Source organism: Oncorhynchus masou, chromosome 2 (assembly GCF_036934945.1).
Source record: "Oncorhynchus masou masou isolate Uvic2021 chromosome 2, UVic_Omas_1.1, whole genome shotgun sequence".
Taxonomy (NCBI): Eukaryota; Metazoa; Chordata; class Actinopteri; order Salmoniformes; family Salmonidae; genus Oncorhynchus; species Oncorhynchus masou.
In genome coordinates, this window is record NC_088213.1 from 17,479,634 (window position 1) to 17,501,416 (window position 21,783).

General features: G+C 45.9%; 1 protein-coding gene across 1 annotated transcript in view; it reads left to right on the forward strand.

The window, feature by feature from the left end:
* Positions 1–21,783, forward strand: part of LOC135556101 (cell migration-inducing and hyaluronan-binding protein-like) — a 94,441-nt gene that overhangs the window by 31,508 nt on the left and 41,150 nt on the right. The window contains 3 exon segments of the mRNA XM_064989022.1: positions 4,866–5,035; positions 9,916–10,125; positions 13,557–13,762. Coding sequence (XP_064845094.1) covers positions 4,866–5,035; positions 9,916–10,125; positions 13,557–13,762 — 586 coding nt within the window.

Here is a 21,783-nt window from a genome sequence, read left to right on the forward strand (position 1 = left end):
TTCTCTCCTCTCATCTCGTGATGTGTATATTCCTCTCCTCTCACTCTCATTTCCTCTCTCCCTTTCTCTCCTCTCATCTCGTGATGTGTATATTCCTCTCCTCTCTCCATCCCCCTCTAATAGTTGTCATCTGTCATATATCTAGCTCCCCAGTAGCTGGACTGGCAGACTCATTCTGTGACCTTTAACACCCACCATCATCATCTTCCTCAACCTCCCTCCATTAAATCTCTTCCCATGTCTCACCCTTTCTCTCTGTGTGTTGGGTCTGCGGCCCTGCCAACTACAGAGTGGTTCTGGTGACAGCTGTGAGGTGGTGACATCTTCAGACTAAAGGGAGATGTCTGAAGAGACAGATAAACCGATTCCTGTGTGAGTGAGTGACGACATTCTGTGACAAATGTGTTAAATTTAGGCACACAGAAACAACTGGGTTCAATCCCAGTGTAGGGCACTAGTTTTTAATGTTGTGTTTTGTCCCTAGTGGCCGGTTTTGATGCTGTCTCCCAGCTTCTCGAGGACCTGCACAAATGTGGAATTTTGCTTGGAAGTGATTCCTCACACACACACACACACACACACACACACACACACACACACACACACACACACACACACACACACACACACACACACACACACACACACACACACACACACACACACACACACACACACACACAAAAGCACCACACACAAAAGCACCCACTCTAGTTTTTCTCCCTCCACTTTCAGCCTAAAAGGCCTTCTAAAATCACAGGGCAATTTTTTCCCACTAGTGGAAATTGACTCTAAAGGACAACACTAAAACCTTCTCTGGTTGCCTTCTGAGAGTGTTGCTCTCACATGTTCCAGGCAAGTGCTTTGGTGTGTGTGTGTGTGTGTGTGTGTGTGTGTGTGTGTGTGTGTGTGTGTGTGTGTGTGTGTGTGTGTGTGTGTGTGTGTGTGTGTGTGTGTGTGTGTGTGTGTGTGTGTGTGTGTGTGTGTGTGTGTGTGTGTGTGTGTGTGCGTACATACAGTGTGTGTGTGTGTGTGTGTACATACAGTGTGTGTGTGTGTGTGTACATACAGTGTGTGTGTGTGTGTCAGGGAAGATTTACATTTATCAGACATATGGATTGGGAGCATAACCCATCAGGGCTTCCACCCACGAAGCCAGCACCATCAATAGACGAGGGATGTTGACCAAATGAGACACATTTACATGTCCTTAAAAACAGCCTAGCTAATTACAAACAACTATTCCTTGTGTTTGGGTGTGTAGAATATGCAAAACTTTAAAACCTATTGCTTTATTGGTTTTTACTTTTCTAAAACAATAATTGTCCACCTCATGGTTCAGCAGTCAGTGCACTAAATGCATCAGGGCATTGGATGCATAGACCTATAGGTGTAGGTGTCCACTGTATGATGTTAATATTAATATATACACTACCATTCAAAAGTTTTGGTCACTTAGAAATGTCCTTGTTTTTGAAATTAAAGCAATTCTTTGTCCATTTAAAATAACATCAAATTGATCAGAAATATAGTGTAGACATTGTTAATGTTGTAAATGACTATTGTAGCTGGAAATGGCTGTTTTTTAATGGAATATCTACATTGGCGTACAGAGGTCCATTATCAGCAACCATCACTACTGTGTTCCAATGCCACGTTGTGTTAGCTAATCCAAGTTTATCATTTTAAAATGCGAATTGATCATTAGAAAACCCTTTTGCAATTATGTTAGCACAGCTAATAACTGTTGTCCTGATTAAAGAAGCAATAAAACTGGACTTCTTTAGACTAGTTGAGTATCTGGAGCATCAGCATTTGTGGGTTCGATTACAGTCTCAAAATGACTTCTGAAACTTGTCAGTCTTTTCTTGTTCTGAGAAATGAAGGTTATTCCATGCGAGAAATTGCCAAGAAGCTGAGGATCTCGTATAACAACAGCGCAAACTAGATCTAACCAGAATTTGTTATTTATTTTACCTTTATTTAAAGATCCAACATGGCATCCTACCTGAATAGCCAGTTGCACAGTAGACTGCATTTGGCCGCTTCAACATCCATCTCATCTTAGTTCACTACAATATTCAAACTTGTCCATACAGAGGACATTTCCCTTGTAGCTGGGCTCCAGACTAACATGTTACCACGGTGACACTGGTGACACTAAGTTTTTCAGTTGGTGGCACAAGCCCATGATTTGGTGGCACAATCAAAAACATTTGCGGCATTACGCAATAGAAAATAATTGCTGTAAAATGAACAGTGCTTTATTAAAACGTGTGTTAGGCTACTGAGATGTTGTTGAAGAAATACGTTGTTTTGTCATATTTTCATGTTCTGATTCAAACTATTTTAATGACCAACCTAACCCAGTGATTGTCATGCATTTTGAGCTGACAATTATGATATTGTTATATGTTACTGTTAAAACAGTGCTCAGAATTTTTCTGATTGTATTTCTTTCAATAGAGATGAATTTACATCTTAATGTGCTCTAACATTATAGGCCAATTTATTGGGGCAAATTCACCACCTGAGTAAGTGTAAAAACAAACCCCAACTACTAGGTCACTATCTCTACAGATAACATCCACCACTACTATTACAGTACATTTAATATAAAAACAAAACCCAACTACTAGGTCACTATCTCTACAGATAACACCCACCACTACTATTACAGTACATTTAATATAAAAACAAAACCCAACTACTAGGTCACTATCTCTACAGATAACACCCACCACTACTATTACAGTACATTTAATATAAAAACAAAACCCAACTACTAGGTCACTATCTCTACAGATAACACCCACCACTACTATTACAGTACATTTAATATAAAAACAAAACCCAACTACTAGGTCACTATCTCTACAGATAACACCCACCACTACTATTACAGTACATTTAATATAAAAACAAAACCCAACTACTAGGTCACTATCTCTACAGATAACACCCACCACCCAACTACTATACAGATACACCCACCACTACTATTACATACATTTAATATAAAAACAAAACCCAACTACTACATTTAATACATTTAATAAAACAAAACCCAACTACTAGGTCACTATCTCTACAGATAACACCCACCACTACTATTACAGTACATTTAATATAAAAACAAAACCCAACTACTAGGTCACTATCTCTACAGATAACACCCACCACTACTATTACAGTACATTTAATATAAAAACAAAACCCAACTACTAGGTCACTATCTCTACAGATAATACCCACCACTACTATTACAGTACATTTAATGTAAAAACAAAACCCAACTACTAGTTCACTATCTCTACAGATAATACCCACCACTACTATTACAGTACATTTAATATAAAAACAAAACCCAACTACTAGGTCACTATCTCTACAGATAACACCCACCACTACTATTACAGTACATTTAATATAAAAACAAAACCCAACTACTAGGTCACTATCTCTACAGATAATACCCACAGACCGCTACTATTACAGTACATTTAATATAAAAACAAAACCCAACTACTAGGTCACTATCTCTACAGATAATACCCACGACCGCTACTATTACAGTACATTTAATATAAAAACAAAACCCAACTACTAGGTCACTATCTCTACAGATAATACCCACGACCGCTACTATTACAGTACATTTAATATAAAAACAAAACCCAACTACTAGGTCACTATCTCTACAGATAACACCCACCACTACTATTACAGTACATTTAATATAAAAACAAAACCCAACTACTAGGTCACTATCTCTACAGATAACACCCACTATTACAGTACATTTAATATAAAAACAAAACCCAACTACTAGGTCACTATCTCTACAGATAATACCCACGACAGCTACTATTACAGTACATTTAATGTAAAAACAAACATCTATACACTCGCAATGGCCAATCCACATTTAGTGTGCTCCATATCTCACAGCCATATTGAATGTCTTGTTTGTAGAATAGTTTCATAGCAAATATCTTGTTTGTAAAATAGTTGCTTTTGCCCTCAAAGAAATGATAAGTATATCTACAGAAAGCTGAGAACATCCTCTCTCCACCTTTGACAACAGGATAGCTGTGTTTCCCCACAATTGGATTTGAAGGTGTTATACAGAACACTTTTCTTTCTCCTGGAGGATATCCCCTCTGAAAGGAGAGAGAGGGCCTCGCTCAACATAGCAGCAGGCCCCAGCCAAACAGGGGCAGGTAGGCAGACACTTTCATTACAGGAACCAGGAGGATAATGTCATTTACTGTTTCACCAAATCATGGTTTCACCCTCATAAAAAGGAAGACGTTTTGAGTGAGGTAAAGTAATGTGCAGCTCACACAGATGAGACCAATATGTGTTTTAACTGGCCCAGCGAGACTAAATGGTGGCAGTCTGGCGCCCCACCATGTAGGCTTTTCACTACTCTCTAAATGTCATTTTACTTTGATGAACAAGGGCTCCATCTTCACAATCAACAGTATCCTAGGCCAAGGCTCCTCTCTCACTCTCTCCTCAGCAGCAGACCAGCCCCGGACAATTTGGCTGACTCCAATTTTATCGGCTTTTCATTTATTTTATCAGCCAAAAGACGGAAATTACCTGCTAACGGAAACCCTGATGTGTGTTGTGTTGTGTGTGTGTGTGTGTGTGTGTGTGTGTGTGTGTGTGTGTGTGTGTGTGTGTGTGTGTGTGTGTGTGTGTGTGTGTGTGTGTGTGTGTGTGTGTGTGTGTGTGTGTGTGTGCATGTGTGTGTGTGTGTGCATTCGTATGTCTATGTGTGTTGCTAGATGTGTTCTAACTCTTTATGTGTGTGCGTGCGTTTGTGCGTGTGTGTGTGTGTGTGTGTGTGTGTGTAGGTAAGCCAGTGTTCCTCCACATGGGTGAGGAGGTGGATGGGGTGGACATGAGGGCAGAGGTCGGCCTGCTGAGTCGCAACATCCTGGTGCGCGGCGAGATGGAACCTGGTTGCTACGGCAACGAGGCCTGCAAGTTCTTCGCCTTTGACACTTTTGGAGGACACGTGAAGGTAATTTAATTAACATGTCATTAATTGTTCGAATCTACCCCTCCAATCTATCTATTTATCCCTCTATCTACACCTTTACTTCATTCATCCATCCACCCATTCATCCTCTCTTCATCCTTCCATAAACCCCTTTACATCTTCTCTTTATCCTTCCATAAACCCCTTATCCTTCCATCTTCTCTTCATCCTTCCATAAACCCCTACATCTTCTCTTCATCCTTCCATAAAACCCCTACATCTACATCTCTTTATCCTTCCATAAACCCCTACATCTTCTCTTCATCCTTCCATAAACCCCTACATCTTCTCTTCATCCTTCCATAAACCCCCCTTATCCTTCCATCCTCTCTTCATCCATTCCATAAACCCCTACATCTTCTCTTCATCCTTCCATAAACCCCTACATCTTCTCTTTGTCCTTCCATCTACTTTCATCTTTTATTTATCCTTCCACTGATCCAAACTTGTAGATATTGTGTGTAGGGCTTAACTTCCTTAACATTTTACTGCAGTGGGCTAAATCAAGGTCACACAGAGTGTTTCTTGTTAATCTTAAACAATTCTACTTTGAAACAAAAGTCTACACCTCACACACATGGTTATGGGATAAAAAAGAAGACACCTGCACCATGTCAGATATACAGATATAATGTTGAGTTTGCATCCCAATATTACACTTTAAATGCATCCCAGAAGACTGAAATATAACAAAACCGTTTGACATAGAAACACCGGATTTTCGGCGGGTTTTTGAAATAATGTTTATTAATTCTGAATAATATTCGTAACCTTCCACCCATGAGGCCTCAAGGTCATTGAACGGGCTACAGTCTGTAGGAAAGAGCTACAGTCTGTGAGGTTACCAGAGTTTTGCAGCCCTGATCATGTCTTTCTCTTCTGTTTATTCAGTACCTTGAGGCCTTCACCAGAAGAAATGGGCTATTGTTTTGGGCTATACTGTCCAGTTAACTTAAAGGTTACATTAAGAAACTGAGATCATCTATTGTCCTTACAGGTTAGGTGAGGGTAAAGGAAAAGTTTATAGAGTTTACTTATAATCAGATGTTTAGTTAGAAATTACAACCCTTCCGTCCCTGTCTAGCATGGCTAGACGCCCAGAGTCTGGGGAGCACAGTTAGGACAGAGAGGGCTGAGACTGTCACACACGCCAGCCAACTAGATTATTACAGTAATGATCTGGTTTGGGTCATGACTGTCATCAGATGACATATGGTGACGCAATCTGTCAATGACATCTGTAATATCATCGTTAAGACAGTGGTATGTAGGCTGTCATTAGGCCAGTGTGATTCTATGACAGATAGACAGGCAGGACACACACACACACACACACACACACACACACACACACACACACACACACACACACACACACACACACACACACACACACACACACACACACACACACACACACACACACACACACACACACACACACACCATAACAGCTATGGATAATATCAATGCCAGATACCAACCCTGATTTAAGCAAGCAGGCAGGCTAAGGTTTGCACAAATAAACAATTGTCACTTTGCTGACAGGGAGTGTCACATTGGGAGAGTTTCTTGTATTATGTTGTTTGCCATTACTGTAATTAGGTTTGGCAGAACATTTCCAATGAGGGAAAGTTTCTTGGAAGCTCTTTTGATTGAGTTCCGTCTAAATGAAGGCACATTTTATTTACAGCACAGGAACAAAGTGTGAAGCGCAACCTAGGAGACAGACAGACAGACAGACAGACAGACAGACAGACAGACAGACAGACAGACAGACAGACAGACAGACAGACAGACAGACAGACAGACAGACACACACACACACACACACACACACACACACACACACACACACACACACACACACACACACACACACACACTGGCATAGTCTTTAGAATGAGTTGGATTGCATCCTGTTCAATAGACAGCTGTTTATTGAAGCTGTCAGTCATAGGACCTGGGCTGTATCCCAAATGCCACCCTATAATAGTGCAGTACTTTTGACCAGGAAATGCAGGGCTCTCATTTGGGACGCAACCCAGGAGAAGATCCACAGCTAGTATGGAATGGAGCCACGTCCATCTCCACTGCCTGCAAATTCTTCCCATTACATTCTAGTCAACCACATTTTAATGAAGAATTATGGAAACGATTTGATTAGCCTCTCATGCATGGAAACTCTCGCTATCTTTTTATCTGTCTCCTACTCAATCTCTCACACTTTCACTGTTTCTTTCACATTCAAATTCTCCTGTCTCACTCTCTAGCGGTCTCACTCTCTAGCGGTCTCACTCTCTGGCGGTCTCACCATATCGGTCTCACTCTCTAGCGGTCTCACTCTCTAGTGGTCTCACCATATCGGTCTCACTCTCTAGCGATCTCACTCTAGCGGTTTCCCCATATCGGTCTCACTCTCTAACGATCTCACTCTCTAGCGGTTTCCCCATATCGGTCTCACTCTAGCGGTCTCACTCTCTAGCGGTCTCACTCTCTAACGGTCTCACTCTCTAGCGGTCTCACTCTCTAGCGGTGTCACCATATCGGTCTCACTCTCTAGCGATCTCACTCTCTAGCGGTTTCCCCATATCGGTCTCACTCTCTAGCAGTCTCACTCTCTAGCGGGTCTCAATCTCTAGCGGTCTCACTCTCTAGCGGTCTCACTTTCTAGCGGTCTCACCATATCGGTCTCACCATATCGGTCACACTCTCTAGCGGTCTCACTCTCTGGCGGTCTCACTCTCTGGCGGTCTCACTCTCTAGCGGTCTCACTCTCTAGCGGTCTCACCATATCGGTCTCACTCTCTTAACGGTCTCACTCTCTAACGGTCTCTCTAACGGTCTCACTCTCTAGCGGTCTCATTCTCTAGCGGTCTCATTCTCTAGCGGTATCCCTCTCTTGCGGTATCACTCTCTAGCGGTCTCACTATATCGGTCTCACTCTCTAGCGGTCTCACTCTCTAGCGGTCTCACTCTCTAGCGGTCTCACTCTCTAGCGGTCTCACTCTATGGCGGTCTCACTCTCTGGCGGTCTCACTCTCTGGCGGTCTCACTCTCTAGCGGTATCACTCTCTGGCGGTCTCACTCTCTGGCGGTCTCACTCTCTGGCGGTCTCACTCTCTAACGGTCTCACTCTCTAGCAGTCTCACTCTCTTGCAGTTTCCCCATATCGGTCTCACTCTCTAGCGGTCTCACTCTCTAGCGGTCTCACCATATCGGTCTCACTCTCTAGCAGTCGCACCATATCGGTCTCACTCTCTAGTAGTCTCACTCTCTAGCGGTCTCACTCTCTAACGGTCTCACTCTCTAGCAGTCTCACCATATCGGTCTCACTCTCTAACGGTCTCACTCTCTAGCAGTCGCACCATATCAGTCTCACTCTCTAGCGGTCTCATTCTCTAGCAGTCGCACCATATCAGTCTCACTCTCTAGCGGTCTCACTCTCTAGCGGTCTCACTCTCACTCTCTAGCGGTCTCACTCTCTAGCAGTCTCACCATATTGGGCTCTCTAGCGGTCTCACTCTCTAGCGGTCTCACTCTCTAGTGGTCTCACTCTCTGGCGGTCTCACTCTCTAGTGGTCTCACTCTAACGGTCTCACTCTCTGGCAGTCTCACTCTTTTGTGGTCTCACTCTCTGGCGGTCTCACTCTTTTGTGGTCTCACTCTCAAGTGGTCTCACTCTCTGGCGGTCTCACTCTCTGGCAGTCTCACTCTCTAGTGGTCTCACTCTCTAGTTGTCTCACTCTCTAGCAGTCCCACTCTCTAGTGGTCTCATCATATTGGTCTCACTCTCTAACGGTCTCACTCTCTAGCGATTTCACTCTCTGGCAGTCTCACTCTCTAGTGGTCTCACTCTCTAGCGGTCTCACTCTCTAGCGGTCTCACTCTCTGGCGGTCTCACTCTCTAGTGGTCTCACTCTCTAGCGGTCTCACTCTCTAGCGGTCTCACTCTCTGGCGGTCTCACTCTCTAGTGGTCTCACTCTCTAGTGGTCTCACTCTCTAGTGGTCTCACTTTCTAGTGGTCTCACTCTAACGATCTCACTCTTTAGCAGTCTCACTCTCTAGCGGTCTCACATTCTAACTGTCTCACTCTCTAGCGGTCTCATTCTCTAGCAGTCACACCATATCAGTCTCACTCTCTAGCGGTCTCACTCTCTAGCGGTCTCACTCTCTAGCGGTCTCACTCTCTAGCAGTCTCACCATATCGGGCTCTCTAGCGGTCTCACTCTCTAGCGGTCTCACTCTCTAGCGGTCTCACTCTCTAGCGGTCTCACTCTCTGGCGGTCTCACTCTCTAGTGGTCTCACTCTAACGGTCTCACTCTCTGGCAGTCTCACTCTTTTGTGGTCTCACTCTCTAGTGGTCTCACTCTAACGGTCTCACTCTCTAGTGGTCTCACTCTCTGGCGGTCTCACTCTCTGGCGGTCTCACTCTCTGGCGGTCTCACTCTCTGGCGGTCTCACTCTCTAGTGGTCTCACTCTCTAGTGGTCTCACTCTCTAGCAGTCCCACTCTCTAGTGGTCTCACCATATTGGTCTCACTCTCTAACGGTCTTACTCTCTAGCGATTTCACTCTCTGGCGGTCTCACTCTCTAGTGGTCTCACTCTCTAGCGGTCTCACTCTCTGGCGGTCTCACTCTCTGGCGGTCTCACTCTCTAGCGGTCTCACTCTCTGGCGGTCTCACTCTCTAGTGGTCTCACTCTCTAGTGGTCTCACTCTCTAGTGGTCTCACTCTCTAGTGGTCTCACTTTCTAGTGGTCTCACTCTAACGATCTCACTCTTTAGCAGTCTCACTCTCTAGCGGTCTCACTTTCTAACTGTCTCACTCTCCCCCTCTCCCCACATGTCTCCCTCCCAGGTGGAGCGTGGCTTTAAGTCTGTGCATGTGTCCGGTGTAGAGCTGCAGCACATGGGTCAACAGTCTATGGGTCACTACCCTGTCCATTTCCATATGAACGGAGACGTGGACCAGAAGGGAGGCTACGATCCCCCCACCTCCGTCAGCGGTCTGTCCATCCACCACACCTTCTCCCGCTGTGTCACTGTGCACGGCTCTAACGGCCTACTGGTGAGTTATATGCATGCACACACTTGGACATTTGGTTCCATACATTTGAGTGTATAAAAGTGCTGCTGGTCGGCCATTCAGTTGTCACGACGACACCCGCCTTCGCCCAGCCTCTCCACCGTGTGTGTGTGTGTGTGTGTGTGTGTGTGTGTGTGTGTGTGTGTGTGTGTGTGTGTGTGTGTGTGTGTGTGTGTGTGTGTGTGTGTGTGTGTGTGTGTGTGTGTGTGTGTGTGTGTGTGTGTGTGTGTGTGTGTGTGTGGTTAAAGAGGTCTTCTGTTAGAGCAACTGTCTTACCCCAGCAGAGCCCCAGATATAAGCTGTATACCAAACAAGTGTCAGGGTGACAGCTGTTTTTCAGATCCCAGGTGTAAAGTCATTGAACTGAACCAGTAGGGTTCGGACATTCACAGAAAGATTTTCCAACCTCACTTGACAGGTTTCTTCCGTTCACGGAGGCACAGAAAAAGTACAGTCAAACACATCTATTTTATTAGCGTTACTCTCTAAGGGCTGAAGCTGAGTTGTTGGGAGACGTTATAACGCTCCACATCTTGGGTTGAAAAGTTCTGCCAACTTTCCCCAAATTCCCAGGTTTTTCAGAAATCCTGATTCCCGGGAATCTTTGAACCAGGACTTCTAGAAAACCTGGGAATTTTGGGAAAGTTGCTGGAATTTTGTAACCTTATACAAGGGTTTCAGGAAACTTACCTGTGGAGTCATTTCACTGTCTTTGCTAAAAATCCGAGTCACCTACGGAATTCTAATGATGATAATAACCATATTCATGATTATGCATGTTGCTAATTACTGTTGTGAACCCAGGGACATTATGATCTGTGGACATTACAGGGTCACAGACAGAGCAAATAAATAGAATTACGCACAAAAGAAGATAATTGCTTCGAGCTAGAATTCTATGAGAACAGTCTGTCGGAGACTAAGGTGGGATTGTGTGTGTGTGTGCGGGCTCATGCAAGCTCATCTTCGCCCAACCTCGTGCACGTGCGTATGTGTTGGAGGGTTGTTAAAGGTGTCCTGTTGTGTTGTCACGGCAATCAGAGAATCTATCCATTGCCATAATGAGGAGATGTGCTGTTGCTACCCAACATGGCGTATCTAAACCAAGGCTCCTGAAAATTGGGTACAAACTGGATAGAACACAACTCCTGTCACTCTTCAGGCGTTAGAAGGAAATGGAAGATAGATGGTGAGATACTGAATTCTCTGAGATGTTATCTCTCTGCTTCGGCTTCGGCCCAATTAGTACCCTATTCGTCCCCTATAGTACCCTGGTTTAAAATAATGCACTAGATAGAGAATAGGGTCCCATTTGAGACTCAGGCCCTGGTCTTCAAAATAAGGCCCTGCACTAGATAGGCCCTGGAGGCCCTGGAATCAGGCGCTGGTCCCAGGCCCTGGTCTCCTTGAGGCGCTGGTCTCCTCAGGCCCTGGTCTCCTCAGGCGCTGGTCTCCTCAGGCGCTGGTCTCCTCAGGCCCTGGTCTCCTCAGGCCCTGGTCTCCTCAGGCCCTGGTCTCCTCAGGCCCTGGTCTCCTCAGGCCCTGGTCTCCTCAGGCCCTGGTCTCCTCAGGCGCTGGTCTCCTCAGGCCCTGGTCTCCTCAGGCCCTGGTCTCTCAGACCCCTCCTCAGGCCCTGGTCTCCTCAGGCCCTGGTCTCCTCAGACCCTGGTCTCCTCAGGCCCTGGTCTCCTCAGACCCTGGTCTCCTCAGGCCCTGGTCTCCTCAGGCCCTGGTCTCCTCAGGCCCTGGTCTCCTCAGGCCCTGGTCTCCTCAGGCCCTGGTCTCCTCAGGCCCTGGTCTCCTCAGGCCCTGGTCTCCTCAGGCCCTGGTCTCCTCAGGCCCTGGTCTCCTCAGGCCCTGGTCTCCTCAGGCCCTGGTCTCCTCAGGCCCTGGTCTCCTCAGGCCCTGGGTCTCCTCAGGCCCTGGTCTCCTCAGGCCCTGGTCTCCTCAGGCCCTGGTCTCCTCAGGCCCTGGTCTCCTCAGGCCCTGGTCTCCTCAGGCCCTGGTCTCCTCAGGCCCTGGTCTCCTCAGGCCCTGGTCTCCTCAGGCCCTGGTCTCCTCAGGCCCTGGTCTCCTCTCCTTCATCAGATGTCAGAATATCTCCATAGACATGAAGACTGGGATTAGCACCACATGATTTAGCTCAGCAGGCTAATACAGTCTTGTGTTAGTAGAGGTAGTTTGGTGAACTGTTCTCAAATGAGGAGACTTCCCCGAACCAATCGCAAAGAAGAGGTGAGATAAGCTAGCTAGCTAGTGTGGCAGGCAGAGTAATATCTTTCTTTAAATGGTGTAGCTCAGTGGAATGATGTGTTTCACACCATCTGCTGAGATTGGGTTTTTAGCCCAGTGCAGATGACAGAGAAGAGACATAGAAGGAAAAACACTTCCTTCAGACATGCATCTGTGCCATTCAAAATAAATGTGTGCATGGTTTGTCAGGGTTGGGGTTATCCCAGTCAATTCAGAAAGTAGGACGAAACAAAATTCCAATTCCAAATGTTCCTCATTGAAAAGCATTGAAGGTATTGGAATTGGAAATTCAGCGTACTCCTTGAATTGACTGGAATTTAAATGGAATTGACCCCAACCCTGGTGTTTTCTCTCTCTCTCTCTCTCTCTCTCTCTCTCTCTCTCTCCCCCCTCTCTCTCTCTCACCCACTCTCTCTCCCTCCCACACTCACTCTCTCTCTCCCTCACTCTCTCTCTCCCTCCCCCTCTCTCTCCCACCCTCTCTCTCTCCCCCCTCACTCTCTTTCGCCCCCCTCTCTCTCCCCCGACTCACTCTCTCTCTCCCTCACTCACTCTCTCTCTCTCCCTCCCCTCTCTCCGACCCTCTCTCTCCCCCCCCTCTCTCCCTCCCACCTCTCTCTCTCCCCTCCTCTCCCTCCCCCTCTCTCTCTCCCCCTCACTCTCTCTCGCCCCCTCTCTCTCCCCCGACTCACTCTCTCTCTCCCTCACTCACTCTCTCTCTCTCCCTCACTCTCTCTCTCCCTCCCCCTCTCTCTCTCCCACCCTCTCTCTCTCCCCCTCTCTCTCACTCTCTCTCTCTCTCTCTCTCCCCCCTCACTCTCTCTTGCCCCCTCTCTCTCCCCCGACTCACTCTCTCTCTCCCTCACTTACTCTCTCTCTCTCCCTCCCCTCTCTCCGACCCTCTCTCTCTCCCCTCCTCCCCCCTCTCTCTCCCCCTCTCTCTCCCTCCCACCTCTCTCTCTCTCTCTCCCCTCCTCTCCCTCCCCCCTCTCTCTCTCCCCCTCACTCTCTCTCGCCCCCCTCTCTCTCCCCCGACTCACTCTCTCTCTCCCTCACTCACTCTCTCTCTCTCCCGACCCTCTCTCCGACCCTCTCTCTCTCCCCTCCCTCCCCCTCTCTCTCGCTCCCCTCTCTCTCTCCCCCTCTCTCTGTCCTACCAGGTAAAGGACGTGGTGGGCTATGATGCTCTGGGACATTGTTTCTTCACTGAGGACGGTCCTGAGGAGAGGAACACTTTTGACCACTGCCTGGGGCTGATGATCAGAGCTGGTACCCTGCTGCCCTCCGACAGGGACAGCAAGATGTGTCGCGATATCACACAGGGAGCCTTCCCCGGATATGTGGCCAACCCACGACAAGACTGCAGGTAGAGGAGATCAATAGTAGTGTCCCCTAGGTTCAGATCTAGGATCAGTTTCCCTTCATGCAAACCTTAACTATTAGTGGGGAAGATGCAAAACTGACTCAAGATCAGCATCTAGGGCTGACTTCACATCTACACATATAGATACATGCATATGTAAGAGGGATATATACAGACAGCAACAGGTTGATGCATGTACACACACTCACCTCTTTAGCATGTTTGCTGCGTATAATAGAGTCCTCTGAACTGATATGTCTGTCCCCGTGGTAACCTGCTACCTCTGGTGTTGGAGAGACAGAGTATGATTAATGCATAAGAGACACGCTCAGCCAGAAGATACATCACTGCAAAAAGACTGAGCTTTACCCTATCTTACCTTAAATCACACACACACACACGCACACACAAGCATGCACACACACACACACACACACACACAGACAAGCACACACACACACACACACACACACACACACACACACACACTGCTTATTACCGACTGATGTTCTCTATTCCCTTTGCAAAACCAATTAGGTTGTGATTCTAAGGCTAGAGGTTTGGCTAAAAGTCTGGATCCTACATTCATTTGAGTGTTAAAATCCGAGTTTTATCTCGTTGTCGGTTACTAGGGTTGCATCCCAAATGACATCCTATTCCCTACACAGTGCTGTCGTGTCTGTGTTGTTTAAAGAGTTACTCTTTCCCGAATTTAACTCTCTTCATAGATTTTCATATCTTATCAATTACAGTCACTTATTAATCTATTACCTCATCAGTCATATTCCAAATGTCGCAAACTCTTGGATATCTGCACGAACGCTAGCATAAATTATGAATCAGCGATATACCAATTGGCTTAATTACTTCTTTACTAAGTAACTAAATAATCACACAGAAGTACATAAACACACAGTATAGGTTATACATTGGTTGCTAACATGATACAATGAAAAGTCCCTAGTGGACTAAACCGATATGACGGCTTGTTACACCAAATGAAAAGGGAGGGGCAGGTGAGAAAGAGCGGGAGAAAAGACAAAGGACTCTACTATCGTACACACAGCTGGTAACTAGGCTCATGGAAATGCTAGTACTTTGCACATGAACAGCCACTCATTCGAAAAGAAGTTGCATTTGACATATTTACGAGTGTGTACCTTTGTTGTCTCTGTTGAAATCGCCGGTCCGTCTGCTGGAGAGTCAGTCGACAGAAAGTCTCTGGTTTGTCCACCAGAGATCAAAGTCTTTCGTAGTTGTAGCTTGTTCCCTTTGTTCTGGAAGTGTCTGGTAAACATGGATACGTCAGGCGTACATAGGAAGTGTTCTCCAGAATGGATCTTTCAGAGTACCACCCATTGGTTCTCGGTTGCATTTACCAGACTAAAGAAGTTAAAGAGCTGCAGAATGAATGTTCCTGTGTAGTCTTTAGTTTTGTAGAGATGTTCTTCTTCTCTGTTGAGGTTTCAGAGTTCTAGCCATTACCTCCCTCTCAGCTCACATTGTTGGTCTCTTGGCCTAATGTACATTTTGTCGGAAGTGGGTTTTATACACTCTGGAAAAGGGGGGCGTTCCATGACGCCGATTTAATGTCTGCTCACGTGGGCGTGGCCACTGACTTGGTTAAGACTTCATATAAAAAACAATTCTCTCATTACATCTTCCTACAAATAGTTTCATATTTAATCATATACGTTCCCCCACATTTGGATGTGACCCTGACAACTGGGAAATATACACATTCAGAGATACACTTATGTTGTTATACTGTCTTTAGTTACATCACAAATTATTAACAAATTCTACAGGATTGTTCTTTAAATACCCACGGACCATTCCAAATGTTTGGGATACAGAAATACTGTTTAATTATTCAGCCTTTTAATGTTATCGTGCTGCAACGTCACTCTCTGTGGTAACAAAGGGATTAACTCAAGTTTCTGAGAGTAGGGAGAGAGAGTTTTCCTGCAGGTATTTATTGCCATCGTAAAACTGTAGAGAGAGAGGAGGGGCGCCTATGATCCTCCCCCCAAGGGCATGCCATGACAGTGCAGTAGTTTTGACCATGGTCCTAAGGGTCCTGCAGGGTCAAAAGTAGTGCACTATATAGGAGCTTGGTCAAAAGTAGTGCACTATATAGGAGCTTGGTCAAAAGTAGTGGACTATGTAGTGAATAGGGTGCCATTTGGGTCGCAGACCCAGGAATTTGCCTTACTTTACATTTCATTAAAAAAATTAAAGATCTAGACACTGATAAGCAGACAGGTGGAGACAATAATACTGCAAAGCCAGGAGAGAAGGTCACGTTAGAGTATATGTGCCTTGCCTCTCCTCTCCTCTCCTCTCCTCTCCTCTCCTCTCCTCTCCTCTCCTCTCCTCTCCTCTCCTCTCCTCTCCTCTCCTCTCCTCTCCTCTCCTCTCCTCTCCTCTCCTCTCCTCTCCTCTCCTCTCCTGTTCCTCTCCTCTCCTCTCATCTCCTCTCCTCTCCTGTTCCTCTCCTCTCCTGTTCCTCTCCTCTCCTCTGTTTGTCATTACCATACTCCTAAGGAACAGCCTCCATAGGAATTCTTGGGAATTTACACTATTTCAATGTTATGCTTCAAGGACAATGAAAAATAAAACGTATGTATCATCCAAAAGCTGTAGTTGTTGAAATGAAAACATGTTGATCGCCTCTCTACACTACAAAGCAACAATAATGTACAACTAGAGAAGTTCATCCATAATAATATGTTTTCAGTATTGCTGAAAGATCAATCTGATGTAAATGTGAATGACTCTAAACCTAGGAAAAAATAAATGGTTGATGACTGGTCATAGAATAAACCTATGGAAGGCTGGTTCAGTCATACATTCACTCAATACAAAATAGTTGTGAAATAACTGGGTTGAAAATCCCGGTGGTCTGAACCACCACTTCATCCATGTATAACATCGCAATGGATTATCATGTAATATATTTACATGCGTTGAGGCTACCTCTAACGTTAACTACATTCACTGTCAATGCACAATATTTATTCAATAGTTGTGAAACAACTATTAGAAAATCCATAAGAACAGCAGTTAAATTGCACATATGAATCTCCTCCCCCTCCCTCTCCTCTCCTCTCCTCTCCTCTCTCCTCTCCTCTCCTCTCCCTCTCTCCTCTCCTCTCCTCTCCTCTCCTCTCCTCCACCACTTCATCCTGCTTAATAACATCAATGGACTATCGTTTTGTAATATATTTACATCGTTGCTATGGTTACACAGTACCAAAACTGAGCAGTTTGTCTCACAAAATAGACACAGTACATGTTCTCCCTAATCTTTCAACCTTCCCAAATGAACTCCCTTCACATACTGTCTTTTAACACACATCTTCTCCACAGACTCCTCTCTCTCCCTCTCCATCGCCAGACTCCTCCTCTCCTCTCCTCTCCTCTCCCTCCTCTCCCTCTCTTTCTCCTCTCCTCTCACACAGACACCCTCTCCCTCTCCTCTCACCTCCCTCCCTCTCCTCTCTCCTCTCCCATCTCTCTCCTCTCCTCTCCTCTCCTCTCCTCTCCCTCCTCTCCTCTCCTCTCCCTCCTCCTCTCCTCTCCTCCCTCCCTCCCCCTCCCCCTCCCTCCCTCCCTTTCTATCTATTCTCTTTTAACACACATCTTCTCACACAGACACAGTACTTTCTCCCTCTCTCCACCTTCCCTATTCCCCCCCTACTGTCTTCACCCTCTCTTCCCATCTCTCCTCTCCCTTCTCTATCGCCAGACTCCCCCTCTCCTCTCCTCTCCTCCTCTCCTCTCCCTTCTCATAACACAGAGGAGTATTAACTTAAAATGCTGAGAGGAATAAAGCAACAAATGACTGTAGAGAATATCTACTAAGTAACAGTTACAGAGTAATCTATGCATTCACTGCACTTCCTACAGTAATACACACACACACACACGCACGCACACACACACACGCACACAAAAACACTCAGATGAACATTTTATTTAAAAGGCACATAACACCTGCACTTAATGCCTGTAAAAAGAGAGAGAGAGGGAGGAAAGAGAGAGACACTAGAGAGAGAGAGAGAGAGGGCGAGAGAGAGAAAGGAGAGATGCGAGAGAAAGAAAGAGATGGAGGTGAGAGAGATGGAGGTGAGAGAGAGAGAGATGGAGGTGAGAGAGAGACTTGTTGGTAGTTATTGCTAACACTGCTGTGACAATTCTCACTCATTACCCAGAGCTGCTTATACCACACACACACACACACACACACACACACACACACACACACACACACACACACACACACACACACACACACACACACACACACACACACACACACACACACACACACACACACACACACACACACACACACACTACCGTCTGAAAGAGTGTATTGTGTACTCTGTGCATATGTGCATATGCCTGTTGTCCGAACCTCTGGCAGTCTCTATGGGGGTGCCACAGGGTTCAATTCTCAGGCCGACTCTTTTTACTGTATACATCAATGATGTCGCTCTTGCTTGGTGATTCTTTGATCAAATCAAATCAAATTTGTTTATATAGCCCTTCGTACATCAGCTGATATCTCAAAGTGCTGTACAGAAACCCAGCCTAAAACCCCAAACAGCAAGCAAAGCACGGTGGCTAGGAAAAACTCCCTAGAAAGACCAAAACCTAGGAAGAAACCTAGAGAGGAACCAGGCTATGAGGGGTGGCCAGTCCTCTTCTGGCTGTGCCGGGTGGAGATTATAACAGAACATGGCCAAGATACTCAAATGTTCATAAATGACCAGCATGGTCAAATAATAATAATTACAGTAGTTGTTTGAGGGTGCAGCAAGTTAGCACCTTAGGAGTAAATGTCAGTTGGCTTTTCATAGCTGATCATTAAGAGTATCTCTACCACTCCTGCTGTCTTTAGAGAGTTGAAAACAGCAGGTCTGGGACAGGTCGCACGTCCAGTGAACAGGTCAGGATTCCATAGCCGCAGGCAGAACAGTTGAAACTGGAGCAGCAGCACGGCCAGGTGGACTGGGGACAGCAAGGAGTCATCATGCCAGGTAGTCCTGAGGCATGGTCCTAGGGCTCAGGTCCTCCGAGAGAGAGAAAGAAAGAGAGAAAGAGAGAATTAGAGAAAGCATACTTAAATTCACACAGGACACTGGATAAGACAGGAGAAGTACTCCAGATATAACAAACTGACCCTAGCCCCCCGACACATAAACTACTGCGGCAGTGTCTTTGATCCACCTCTATGCAGACGACACCATTCTGTATACATCTTACCCTTCTTTGGACACTGTTAACAAACCTCCAAACGAGCTTCAACGCCATACAACACTCCTTCCGTGGCCTCCAACTGCTCTTAAATGCTAGTATAACCAAATGCATGCTCTTCAACCGATCCCTGCCCGCCCCGCCCACTAGCATCACTACTCTGGACGGTTCTGACTTAGAATATGTGGACAACTACAAATACCTAGATGTCTGGTTGACTGAAAACTCTCCTTCCAGACTCACATTAAGCATCTCCAATCCAAAATGAAATCTAGAATCAGCTTTCTAATTTGCAACAAAGCCTCCTACTTGCACATATACATAAACATCTGCACATTTATCACTCCAGTGTTAATGCCAAATTGTAATTATTTTGCCTCCATGGCCTATTTTTTGCCTTACCTCCCTACTCTTCTACATTTGCAAACACTGTACATATATTTTTTCTATTGTGTTATTGACTGTACGTTTGTTTATGTGTAACTCTGTGTAGTTGTTTTTGTCAGTGCTTTGCTTTATCTTGGCCAGGTCACAGTTGCAAATGAGAACTTGTTCTCAACTGGCCTACATGGTTAAATAAAAATAATATTCCCCTGTCCGCTGACAGACAGCTAACATGTTCCCCTGACGACTAACATGTTCCCCTGTCCGCTAACAGACAGCTAACATGTTCCCCTGTCCGCTAACAGACAGCTAACATGTTCCCCTGTCCGCTGACAGACAGCTAACATGTTCCCCTGTCCGCTGACAGACGGCTAACATGTTCCCCTGTCCGCTGACAGACAGCTAACATGTTCCCCTGTCCGCTAACAGACAGCTAACATGTTCCCCTGTCCGCTGACAGACAGCTAACATGTTCCCCTGTCCGCTGACAGACAGCTAACATGTTCCCCTGTCCGCTAACAGACAGCTAACATGTTCCCCTGTCCGCTGACAGACAGCTAACATGTTCCCAGACCTAACATGTTCCCCTGTCCGCTGACAGACAGTTAACATGTTGACAGACAGCCATGTCCCTGTCCGCTGACAGACAGCTAACATGTTCCCTGTCTGTCCGCTAACAGACAGCTAACATGTTCCCCTGTCCACTGACAGACGGCTAACATGTTCCCCTGTCCGCTGACAGACAGCTAACATGTTCCCCTGTCTGACAGCAGCTAACAGACAGCTAACATGTTCCCCTGTCCGCTGACAGACGGCTAACATGTTCCCCTGTCCGCTGACAGACAGCTAACATGTTCCCCTGTCCGCTGACAGACAGCTAACATGTTCCCCTGTCCGCTGACAGACGGCATGTTCCCCTGTCCGCTAACAGACAGCTAACATGTTCCCCTGTCCGCTGACAGACAGCTAACATGTTCCCCTGTCCGCTGACAGACAGCTAACATGTTCCCCTGTCCGCTGACAGACAGCTAACATGTTCCCCTGTCCGCTGACAGACAGCTAACATGTTCCCCTGTCCGCTAACAGACAGCTAACATGTTCCCCCTGTCCATGCTGACAGACAGCTAACATGTTGACAGACCTAACTGTCCGCTGACAGACAGCTAACATGTTCCCCTGTCCGCTGACAGACAGCTAACATGTTCCCCTGTCCGCTAACAGACAGCTAACATGTTCCCCTGTCCGCTGACAGACAGCTAACATGTTCCCAGACGGCTAACATGTTCCCCTGTCCGCTGACAGACAGCTAACATGTTCCCCTGTCCACTGACAGACGGCTAACATGTTCCCCTGTCCGCTGACAGACAGCTAACATGTTCCCCTGTCCGCTGACAGACAGCTAACATGTTCCCCTGTCCGCTGACAGACGGCTAACATGTTCCCCTGTCCGCTGACAGACGGCTAACATGTTCCCCTGTCCGCTGACAGACAGCTAACATGTTCCCCTGTCCGCTAACAGACAGCTAACATGTTCCCCTGTCCGCTAACAGACGGTAACATGTTCCCCTGTTTGACGGCTTAGACCTTCACAAATGCAGGGTTCTTCAGTAATGTATATTTTCACTGAACAAAATCAGACAGCATATCCCAATCCTAAAAGCTAAACTGAAAGCTTTTTATTAATCAGTTTGTGTGTGTGTGTGTGAGACAGAGCACTTAATTTTATATATATATATATATATATATATATATATATATACTTATATATATATATATATATACATTATTTCACCTTTATTTAACCAGGTAGGCCAGTTGAGAACAAGTTCTCATTGACAACTGCGACCTGGCCACGATAAAGCAAAGCAGTGCGACACAAACAACAACACAGAGTTGCACATGGAGTAAATAAATACACAGTCAATAATACAATATAAAAGTCTATATCAGTGTGTGCAAATTAGGTGAGATTATGGAGGTATAAGGCAATAAATAGGCCATAGTGGTGAAATAATTACAATATAGCAAATGAACACTGGAGTGATAGATGTGCAGAAGATGAATGTGCAAATAGAGATACTGGGGTGCAAAGGAGAAAAAAATAACAATATGGGGATGAGGTAGTTGGATGGGCTATTTACAGATGGGCTATTTACAGATGGGCTATGTACAGGTGCTGTGATCTGTGAGCTGCACTGACAGTTGATGCTTAAAATTAGTGAGGGAGATATGAGTCTCCACCTTCAGTGATTTTTGCAGTTCGTTCCAGTCATTGGCAGCAGAGAACTGGAAGGAAAGGCGGCCAAAGAAGGAATTGGCTTTGGGGATGACCAGTGAAATATACCTGCTGGAGTGCGTGCTACTGGTGTGTGCTG